Source organism: Humulus lupulus, chromosome 7, assembly GCF_963169125.1.
Source record: "Humulus lupulus chromosome 7, drHumLupu1.1, whole genome shotgun sequence".
Classification (NCBI taxonomy): domain Eukaryota; kingdom Viridiplantae; phylum Streptophyta; class Magnoliopsida; order Rosales; family Cannabaceae; genus Humulus; species Humulus lupulus.
The window spans coordinates 81,920,679-81,932,576 of NC_084799.1; the positions used below are offsets into that span (position 1 = coordinate 81,920,679).

The 11,898-nt window shown below is 37.6% G+C and overlaps 1 protein-coding gene across 1 annotated transcript; it reads right to left on the bottom strand.

Annotated features, from left to right (window-relative positions):
- Positions 1 to 1,644: 1,644 nt before the first annotated feature.
- Positions 1,645 to 2,756, bottom strand: LOC133788374 (transcription factor bHLH149-like). The gene is made up of 2 exons (XM_062225837.1): positions 2,600 to 2,756; positions 1,645 to 2,479 (listed from the first exon to the last, which is right to left on the bottom strand). The coding sequence occupies exon 2, from the start codon at positions 2,418 to 2,420 to the stop codon at positions 1,788 to 1,790; it is 633 nt and encodes a 210-aa protein (XP_062081821.1). The 5' UTR covers positions 2,421 to 2,479; positions 2,600 to 2,756; the 3' UTR covers positions 1,645 to 1,787.
- Positions 2,757 to 11,898: the final 9,142 nt, after the last annotated feature.

Sequence of the window (11,898 nt, forward strand, 5' to 3'; positions counted from 1 at the left end):
TGTGTCTCCAATCTCCATCCAACAAGTGACAGCTGGGTGATTACTGTCAGCACACGCGTTGGAATTTAATTAGGACAATGAAATTTTCAACTTAAAATTGACCCAAATTTTCCCTTCTTCCCCAAAATATTTTTTTTAAAAAAAAATTATAACAAGGTGGGTTGGGTGGGCGGGGTTGGTCCCCAAACGTTTGTCTCAGTTAACAACACATAATGTTACTACTTCTTAGAACAGTGAATAGCAAAATATATGTATATACTTTAAATATGGTCCATTACTAAATTGGGTTTCATAGTGTCACATGCAAAGGCTTTGTAAAGGCCAAAGGGAGTCGGAAAAGTGGGGCTTAGAGGGTCAGTGCACTTGAATTTGTAGGGTCACTAATGCACATGATATGAGACTGTTTCTCATAAAACCAAGTTGGCCGGTGTGCTTCTTTTATTTATTATTTTATTTTATTTCATTTATTTTTTTCAAAGAAAAATGAGGTTGTGGGGCTACATTATCTCCGACCATTTCCCTCTTTCCTGATTTCGTATCTCGAAAATATTCAAAAAAAAAAAAAAAATCCAGTAAACTCCTTACAAATTTTCCTTTCACTTTCTCAAATTTTATTTTAAAGTCCTCTTTATGGTACCAACATCAAATTATTAGAACTGATAATATGGACTCTTTCGATCTGCTTGCCCCATTTAACACACATCCATTTGTCTTTGCATGCACAGTGTCAATCTTGTGCTTCGATTGGTACATCATGACTGTCCCAAGCCTAATTTGGACAAACCATTCATATTCTTTGTTTTTTTATGTATATAATCTTCATGGTAATTCTCACATTTATTACTAATACAATCTCTCTAATCTTTGATAAGAAAAATATATTGAAAGATCCCAATACATTGGGAAACTTGACCAACTTCTCTCATGAAATAGATGAAATGCAAATGCTACCCACCCAAATTTAACTATACATTAATTACTTTATTAAGATTATAAAAATTACATTACATTATTAAAAGTTTCATTCACATGTCAAGAACACACTTTTTAAATTTCTTTTTTTAAAAGGAGTGGATAAATAGGTGAGCAGCTAAGAATTTGTCCATAAAAGGGCATGTGAAGCTTACCCTATTAAATAGGGTAGTGTATAGTCATCAATTCAAATCAAATAATCACGATTAACTTAATAAAAATGATATATTGTAAGTTAATTAAGCGAGTAATTGTTACTAATAACGCTTGATGTTGCTTAATGTGAGGTTATGATGGCTTTCCAGCATGTAAATTTCCCATAAAGTAAAAAAAAATCATATTGCATATCTTTAGTGTCTGTGTTATTGTCATTTAATTTTGCGTATTAATAAAAAAAATCACATGGGTTATTATTATTAAAAGTCCATTCTATTAATACTGCTTTTTTTTTGGCGTATGCCTTTTCAGTCATCAATTTCACAAATCCATATTAGCAAAGCCCAAAACTGCGCTGAAGATTCTCATTCATGACCGAATGTTCATACTAGTTGGCATGTTCAATTAAATTAATTAATTGATTAATAATAATAATAACTTAAAAAGACTGACAGAGAAAATAATAAAAAAAAATAAAGGAATTGGATAGTGGAGCTGAAAAAAAAAGAGAGAGAATAAGGCATGTATACAAAGAAAATACATGAATCTAAAAATCCATTAAAATGAAAATATTTTCAAAAGGACAAAAAAAATTAATAAAAAAAAACACCTGGCACAAACAGCCGAGTTGGCCGCGAGTCGACTCAGCTGTTCTTGTGTCAACTCGAGGCGTTGATGGTTGAACCGGGTCGATTCACCGGTGAACCGGTTAGAAGCTCGGCGAGAGCGGTCATGGCTCGGACCTGCATCTCCAGAGCGGCGATGTAATCGGTTGTTTCTTCTAGAAGGTTCGGGAAAGGAAGCTTCCGGCAACCGGGAACCAACCGGCTGAGAGTTCGAACCTTCTTCTGAAGAGGTGGTAACCTTGTCGTTCTGATCTCCGGTGGCTTCTGTAACCGGCTTTTATCAGTCACCTTCACCTTTCTATGTTTCCTCTGTAGACGATTCCTCATCAACATGTGTCGACTCGCCAGAATCGCTCGACTCCACCGAGTCGTTCCTTTGGCAGCCACAGCCAGAACTCGGTCCGCAGTCTCCCGAACTTTCCCGACCTTTCCGGGCGAAGAAGAAGAACTCCGCCTAGTCCTGGAGAGAGCCTCGACAAGCTTCGTTGAGTAGATCCGCTGCTCCGACTCAGATTTCCATCTGATCATCGAGCTTTGCGGATGAGTTGTCTGACTCAAACTCGAATTCGGAATCTCATCTCCTCCTCCGATTTTCCGACGCTTTTTCCGACTGGAATCCCCCGATGAGTCAAGATTCGATTCAACGTTTGAGATATACGAAGCCATAGAAATAAAGGTCAAAACTCCCACAACTCAATGAACCTATATAATTTTGTTATATGCAACTGCACAAATATACAAAGCATGAGTCAATAATCGATGAAGAAACATGCTATAACTATAATTTACTCAAGTTTCTTCCATGAGAGAATATACACATGTATAGATTGTGAATATAAAAGTACCTTCGAAGAAGAAGGAGAAGGAGGTTGGAATAATAAGAAGAAAAAAAGAGAAGGAATGGTTTTGGTTTGGGGATATTTGGCAACGAAACGTTAGAGAAGAAAGAGTCTGTATAGTATATGTGTATAAGTGAGTTTATATAAATATATATATAAATTAATAATTTGAAAGGAAAAAAAAGGACGAGTCACGGGGAACCACGCGTCCTTATATTTATCATATTTATTACCCTATTCTCTTCGTCTCTTTATGCCTCAGGCCCCTCCCTCTTCCAGCTTTCGTGCGCCGAGGTTTTTCTCAAAATATTATATGAATTATATTAAATATTTGATATTTTTACTCAACTAGGGTGAAAAAGGAAAAACAAAATAGAGAGAATTTAATGTAGTAAATATTACTGAATAAGTTACGAAGGAACACCATATCATATGATGTCCAACATTATTTCATGCAGTGTATTATAACTGGTACAATTTAATATTGGATTTCACTTATTTAATTTAAAATAAAATATATATTATATGATTAGCAATATTATACAGAGTACTAAGTAGCAATATTATATATTATGGAAAATTAAATGTGATAGATGAGTGGAGTGAAATAAATATATGTGTTTTTTTAAAAAAAAACAAAAGAGAAATATATGTTTAATAGATAATTTGTTTGTGGTGAGATAAGATTCTTCTAACAATATTGTAAGTATGTTTGTCAAAAAAAAAAAAACAATATTGTAAGCATGTATTATTATAGTTTTTCATTTCATTTTAAAATAAAATAAAAAACCAGTAAGATGAATCTATTTGATTATTATTACAAGTGTAAATATTATTAGGGAAGCTTTATATATATATATATATATATATATATAAATAAATAAAAATACATTTTGACTTTGAAAAAAAAATTAAGCTTCTCGTAAGTGTGTCATGTATTAGTACATAAGATACCTTCAATTATCCATGCAATGCATTTTCCTAATGGGAATAGAACAAGTTCAACTATATTATAGTTTTTATTTTATTTTACCCTCCTCTTGACTTTATTATTATTATTATTAGTAGTAGTAGTAGTAGTAGTAGTAGTAGTAGTACAAATACTATTATGAAATGGTACATAGTTACATAAATGGGTGATAAGACAATATTTCATATTTAATGAATTACATGGTATTGCATAAAACAAATATATGTCAAATAAATTCTTTTTTTTTTTTTAAATGATTGTGAGAGTAAAGTTTAACTTATTTTTTTAAAAAAATATATATTATAATTAAAATAATAATAACATTTTCATGAAAATAATTCTCTTTTTCTTTTTCAAGAACAAAAATTGTAATGAAACAAAGCGCAAAAATTGATTTCTATACGTGATCAACTAAAGTAGTCCATCACCCGTGAGCATGGTGGTGGGGGCCTTGGCACTCTTGGCCAATGATGGGTTTCAAACCCTCCCCTCGAGCTTATATATTTGTATATTATGTATATATATAGGTGGTCTCATTCCCTTAAGGATTTTCACGTAAATTTGTGTGTGATCTTTATCTTTTTGTTTATTGTCTATTGTTATATTTTTTCTACAAGTGGTATCAGTGCCCGTGTTTGATTTTGGCTTTGGGCCCTTTCTGGGTGGGGGGCCTAGCCCGCTTATACCTAGGGTCAAGTCTGGTTCTAAGCTGATGGGTAATAATGACTTGAAGATATAGTCTTTTGTGATAGCCAGAGTGTTATTTATTTCACAAAAGATTAGATGTTTCATGAGAGGACAAAACATATTGATGTGTGCTTTCATTTTGTGTTTGATATCATTGGCGGTGGAGACTTAGTTGTGAGCAAGATTAGCACACATGATAATCCTCCTGATATGATGACAAAGTCTTTATTTGTAGCCAAGTTTGAGCACTGCTTGAACTTGGTCAGTGTTTGTTGTTGAGTTAACCCTTTGGGGCTTTGTGGAAGATGGGGATTTTGTTTATGCTGAGATCAATTCACAATCTGAGTATTAGAATTTGTGTCAAGGTGGAATTTATTGTGTCTGTGGCCTAAATTTTAAAGGCCCAACCCAAGAAGCTTCCTCATTTTAAGGTTTCCCTTTATATGTATTCCTTCCGAATTGTACTACTGAAATACTCTTGTATCATTTTTCGACATAGTGAATTTCTCTCCTTAACCCATGGTTTTTAACCTTCAAGGTTTCCACGTAAATTTGTGTATGATCTTTATTTTTCTGTTCATTGTCTATTGTTACATTTTTCTATACCCCTCATAATGATGTGGCTCAACATTCCTTCCCCCAAGATGATTATGAAGATGTACTACCTCTGGTGGGTTGTTGTTGGGTTAGGCATCTCAATATGTATTGAGGTCGTTCATTGACATGTTACGTGTTATAATGTGTACCAATTATTGTAACATGTAATGACTTTTTTTTAAAAAATAAACTAAAGTATATAATGATCAATTTCTTAGGAATAGTGCCCTTAAAGAAATTATAGTTGACAATATTTTTAATGAAATAAATGAATTAATTAAATTATCGTATATATGTAGCTTGTGTACTATATTATTGTTAATAATATTAAGTAAATATCAGAAAATTCTCAAGTTCATCTATGTGGTCTCAATCTCATATTGGCATGAGAGGATCGAGATTGGGATAATGAACTTAAATAGTTCGCAATAAAATAAAGTTATTGAATCTTTAGATTAATTACTGCTAGTACGGTCCACTAGTATTATGAATACATGTGACCTAGATCCAGGTTACTAGTGTAGTAGGACATTTTAGTAGAGGTATTTTGCATGCTAGAGTATGTAGAACTAGATCAAATGTGATTTAATACTTGTTTAAATATTTTTTTCTTAGTATTATAAAACACATAAACTGATGATCATATACAAACTGATCTTAATCCTGAAGTTACTATATATGAACTCTTATATATGTCATTTGATTATTTGAATCACGCGTTACGGTTTGTCAAAATGATCAGGCTAAGAACTATTGTTTTGGGGACTCAATGATGTATATGGCTGGGGACATAGCTTAACATACATGGAATCTATACATTCTTATAGATTGAATGATGATTCCCTATTGAGTTGGCTTTTGGAACTGAAAAGGTGATTGACGTCAAATTCATAATGAAATTATGAATTAACCTTCACTAGTAAAGTCAATGGTACACTAGGAATCAAGATATAATTAAAAGAGTAAAACGGTAATTTTATTCCCACTTAATTATGAATCACCAATAGATGATTAATTTTTATGTAATGATTATATCAATGGACACTTTATGGTTACAATAAAGTACTTAGTAAATATATGTCTTTAATTCTCAAGAGTTCAGTCTCATATTTATAGTGGAATAATCACGAGAATAATAAATATGATTATTGAATTAAAGAGTTTTGGTTAATAATCATTTATTTATTGGAGCTTGGAATTATTGGTCCATAGGTCCCTGTGGCGGCTCTATCAACACTAATAAAGGTATGAGTTGATACAAGGGTCAAATTGTGAATGGGCTATTTGAGAGAATATTTATTCTTCGGGATAAATGTGCACTTATGTGATAATTGAAGTTGCACAATTTATTATTGCATTTGTGCAATTTTCAAAATTGTGTAGAAATGGAAGAAATTGATTTTAATCAATTATTATTTTCAAGTGTGAATAGATAAATATGGATAGTCAAAATTGGTTTTAATTATTATATTTATTTAATTAATAATAAGATGATGATGGAAATTCAAATTTTGAATTTTGCAATTTGAAATTTAAGTTGTTATCTTTTCCATAAAAAGATGATACCTTATTTGAATTTATAATTATTAATTAATTAAAATAAAAACACATGAAAAATCAAATCCTATTTTCAAGGATATGCCACACATATAGGGCTTGGACTGCTCTATGCGTGTAGCACTTCTGATGTAATTAGTTATTGGTTTTTTATTTTATTTTTTAATTAATTAATAAAATATTTTAAAACGGGTTTTAAAATGGAATGTAAGACTTTGTCTTTTATCATTATTATTATTAAAGATGATCATCTTTATGGCAATGCAACATATGTGGCATTGTTGCGGCGCCAACGGAAAGGATTATATGTCAAGGAACTGGATCACAATCTCTATATTTTCTAGTTTTATCATGAGATAGATATCAGAAGAGCCATTGATGGCAATCCTTAGACTTTTAACAAAGAGCAATTGGTCTTTGAAAGACTGAAAATAGAAGATAATCCAAGAATGTTGAAGCTTAATAAATTGGATATTTGGTTCCAACTGCATGATTTGCAGCCTGGATTTATGTCTAAGAGAGTAGTAAAATATGTTGGAAATTACATAGGAATGTTGTTGAATCCGACCCAAAGAATTTTACAGGGGTATGGAGGGACTACCTTCTTGTAAAGGTGACAATTGATGTAGATATCCCATTGAAAAGGAAAATGAAGATTCATAAACCGAGAAGTGACTGGTTATGGGTTTCCTTTAAATATGAAAGAGCTCCTACCTTTTGTTTCATTTGTGGTATCATCGGACATATAGAAAGATACTATGACCAATTATTTGAGATGAAGGGAAAAAAGATAGTGTTGACGGTAAGAACTCGTCAACTAAGTTAAATCAAGAACTTTTTGAATTGTAAAAGAAGTGAACTTAAACTGACTAAACTTCAAACAAACTTCCTTATGATTGCAAGAACACAGGATGTAAATGCTAGAACTCTAAAGTGAAAAATAGAGAGAATGTTGAGTATCTGTTTTTATTAGCAATAACTAGTTACAAAATTCTCCCAAAATATCCCCTTAATCTCAGGTGTAGGGAGGTCATATTTATAGTAGAGCACTATTGGCTCACTGTACATGGTGGTCCCTGGGGACACAACCCTGCATATGTAGCCTATAGATGGTAGTGGTGCCAGGATTATGGTGGTCGGCTCCAGCACACACCAAGGTTATGCGGGTGTGCCTCAACTCTAGTACTTGGTTGTACCTCCACTATATTTTTAGTACCATTGTCAGAAGCTGGCTGGGAAGGACCACGTAAGGTACCTTGCGCGTACGACCACTACTTGTCTGGCGTAGGGATAGGGTCTGTCATCTGTGGTTTTCAGGGTCGTACCTCCATACGTATTTCATACCTGGAGTAAACAAGGTTCACCACTTGTCCACGCATCCCTCACATGTACGTGCTCTTCTGGTCATGTGTCAGTTTCCATCCTCTCAGTGCTTCCTATTTTCTTACCCCTTATACGTTGAAGTCTTTTCGGGTCCTCATGAAAGCTAATACCCCAAGGAGAATGGAAGGCAAGATCCCCCCGAGGCTCGTGGTGTGAGAGGCTCCTGCGTGCAACACGATATGGTGCGAGGGGCTCCTGCGCATGAGACGTCATGGTGCGAGTCCCCTGCACGTGAGACAGAGCTGTGGTGCGAGAGGCTTCTGCGCGCGAGACGTCGTGGTGCGAGGGGCTCTTGGGCGCGAGACACCGTGGTGCGAGGCCCCTGCGTGCGAGATGGAGCCATGGTGCGCGAGGCTTCTACGTGCGAGACACCATGGTGCGAGGCCCCTGCGCGTGAGACGGAGCCATGGTGCGAGAGGCTCCTACATGCAATACGTCGTGGTGTGATGGGCTCCTGCGCGCGAGACGTCGTGGTGCGAGACCCCTGCGCGCGAGATGAAGTCGTGGTGCGAGAAGCTCCTGCACGCGATACGCCGTGGTGCGAGGGGCTCCTGCACGCGAGACGTCGTGGTACGAGGCCCCTGCACGCAAGACGGAGTTGTGGTGCTTGAGGCTCCTACGCGCGAGACGCTATGGTGCGAGGCCATGCCTCGCGAGATAGAAGCTTATGGCGTAAGGTCGTGCCCCCACGAGACGCTTGTGTGAGAAGAAGGTACGTGAGCACGAGGCTGTGCTTCGCGAGGCCTTGGGGCGAGGTGGTTGTAACGCCCTACTTCCTTAGAGCCGTTACTAAGTGAGTTTTTAAGACAAAACAGTGTGCAATGGACTCGCTAACCGAGGTTTTGAAACAAAAGTGTGACTAATTAAAAGTTAAGGCTGTAATCTTTGAAAATGCATCATTTCATTAAAACTTCTATTATTAAACATTTGGGATCCCAAAATAAGGTTTGAAAACTAATTACATCTTGAAATAAAGGTTACAGTTGAGAAATCATAAAATCATAGATTATTACAGCCATTTTCGAATAAACCCCCAACCAAAGCAGTCGGGTAGACCAAACATGTACACGTTGCTTCACGCTCTCCGTACTCATGGTTGGTTGACTCAGTCATTGCCCTTACCTGCAACACAGAGCACCCGTGAGCCGAAGCCCAGCAAGAAAACTCATGCAGAACATAACATATGCAATGTATACAGTTTTATCATAACAGATAATCCACAAATAAATAAGTCAACCATTTAGACTAAGCAAACACATGTATCCACCGGGCCCCGCCCTGATTATAGCATAACACATGAATCCACCGGGCCCCGCCCTGATTATAGCATCCCATGTGCTAGGTGTTACTTTCGGCCCACGGCCGCCCCGGCCTATGCCGTACCCGGCCTCTGCCGTTCATTTCATCATAATCACACATATAGTACATTCGAAATAATCATTCACACACATCACGATTCATTTAAGGTTAAGCATTTGCACACAACAAAATCTGGGGCCATGCCCTGCAATCATCTCATCATGCAACATGCAATATAGGGCCATGCCCGACAATCACACTATGGGCCCACGCCCTATCCTACGGGTGTTATAGTTTTCTTACCTTTCAAATCAATAGCTTAGATCACCTGACTCCTTGAGCACGATCCCACTCGAGCCTTAGCGCACACCTAGGCACAAACATAGGTCAAAGTCAACACCGAACCCCAAGTCCGAATACCTAGCCTCGGGACCAATCCCGAGCCCCCGGGAAGTCCCAAATCCCCAAAACAAAGTGGCGGAATCGAGCCCCGAACCCTAGGTCAAAATCCCTCATAAAAACCCAAAAATTCACCTCTGTGAACAGTGCAGCGCTACAGCGCTCTAAAGAGGGCGCTGTAGCGCTACAAGCAGAATGCACCCCCCAGAAACAGGGACTAGCGCTACAGCGCCCACTGACTAGCGCTGTAGCGCTAGTTGCAGCCCAGAAAACCCAAATACGCATTTCTGCGATTTCTTTCACCCAATCTCAAACCAAACTTCCCCAAATCCTTACCAAACTCAAAATCAAGCTCATGAACACTCTCCATTCATCCCAAGCATCCCAAATCCTCAAATCCCAAGATCCTTTATCCCAAATCTCAAAATCTACCATGAACAACCCTAAACCAGAAATTCAAGCAAACCACAAAGATAGAGTCTTAGAAATCATACCATTGCTGCAAATTTCGACCTTGATTCAACCCTAGGCCTCCTTAGCTTGCTCTCCCTCAAAGCTTGCCCAGAAATCCCCTGAGATTCCCATCAATCCAGCTCAAAACACAGCTCAAACCATCAAAACCCTTAAAACCGAAAATCTCTAAAACTTACCTCAAACATTGATGTGTTCTTGCTAATCCTTGCCAAATCTTCAAGTATAACCTTAAGATTCTTGATGCCCAGCCTATCCTAGCTCTCCACCGAGCTTTTCCCCAAGAAAAACGGAGAGGAACGGTGCAAGAACGCACAAACCGTTCCTTGAGAAAACCCCCCCTGTTTTCTCTCTTTTCTTTCTTTCCTTCTTCTTTCTTTTCTTTTTCTTTCAGCATTCCCTCTCTCTATAAAGCCTTATAAAAAAAACCTATCTCCAAAAGCCAAATGACCAAAACGCCCTCCCTATAAATTCTAAATCCTTTTGTTCAGGTAGGGCCATTTTAGTCATTCACCCAATTCCCGCTAATCCTCAAGTGTCTCTAATATTTTCCCGTTGCTTCCCAATACCTGATAAATCACCAAATAATTATCCCCCATCATCAAAATAAATCTCAATCTATTTCTCTGAATTCCTGTTCGTACCCCCAGGCTCGCCCCGAGCTGGGTATAATTCCTGTCAACACTTTCCGCTAGCCTGCTCACTGGGATCGCCTCGAGTCACAAATCACAAATACATCCACATCACAATGTGGTCTCAACAATCATCACATATCAATGCAGTTATGCCCAACATGGCCAAGATTACAATTATGCCCTTCTAACACGATCCGGGCCTATATGCATACTAACATACATAGTCATGCATCTCAGATAAACAAATGGTCATATAACATGCTTTAAATCATAACCATGCATTTAAATCATTAAAATCACACAAAAATCCCATCATGCCCTCCTGGCACGCTAATCAAGGCCCTTAAGCCTTAATAGCGGATTTGGGTCGTTACAGTGGTCCATTATTAGCAAGACATATCCGCCTCCTTGGGACCCTCAGTGCGAGACGCGTCGTTAGTTTTGAGGGGTGATCCTACCTGAGCTTGTGCACAAAGCGAGGCTCTATAAGAGAGGCACATGCCTTGCGAGGCCTTTGGCGCATGGTGCAAGGCTGGTCTTGGCTATTTGCATTCCAAGCCTTTATTCTGAGGGTCACGAGGCAGGGCCTTGTGCAGCTAAAATTCTAATATCCACAGATAGAGAAGCTTTATGAGTCTTGGATGAGAGCTATACCAAGGAGAACAAGTTTTGATTAATGATGGAAATAGAGCACTTGCAGCTGATCAGGTGCAGCTAGATATGGCAAGTGTCATCAATTCAGTTTCTGCAATAAACAAAAGTAATATGCAATTAAATCAAAATGGGAGAGATGTTTATGGAGGATATTGTGGGATTGTTAATGCCTCTGATTTGGTGGGAGCACGGTCAATGGTTCAAAGGAATTCAGTTGAGTTTATTGGAGCGGGAAAAGGTAAAGTAGGAGAAATTCAAAAGGCAGTTTGATTATTACTGACCCCAAACGTTGTCGTACTGGTGTTAAATGAAGAAGAGGACACATTTATCGGCCAGGAGGATTTTGGGCTTACAAAAAACATGTTATTGGCAGGCCTTGGAGATGGGGTTCGCCCCCAATTATGAGTGTTTTGAGCTGGAACTGTCGTGGGCTTGGGAACCCACGTGCTTTTCAAATCCTTAAGGACATTATAGTCCAGAAGAAGCCCAGATTTTTGTTTTATGTGTGAAACGTTATGTATAAGGGATAAGATTGAAAGGTACGATATCAACTGGGATTCGAAGGCATATTCTCAATCGATGTTCAAGGGAGGAGTGGAGGCCTTGCTTTACTTTGGAAATTTAAAGAGGACGTGTGTGTGCTTAGCTACTCG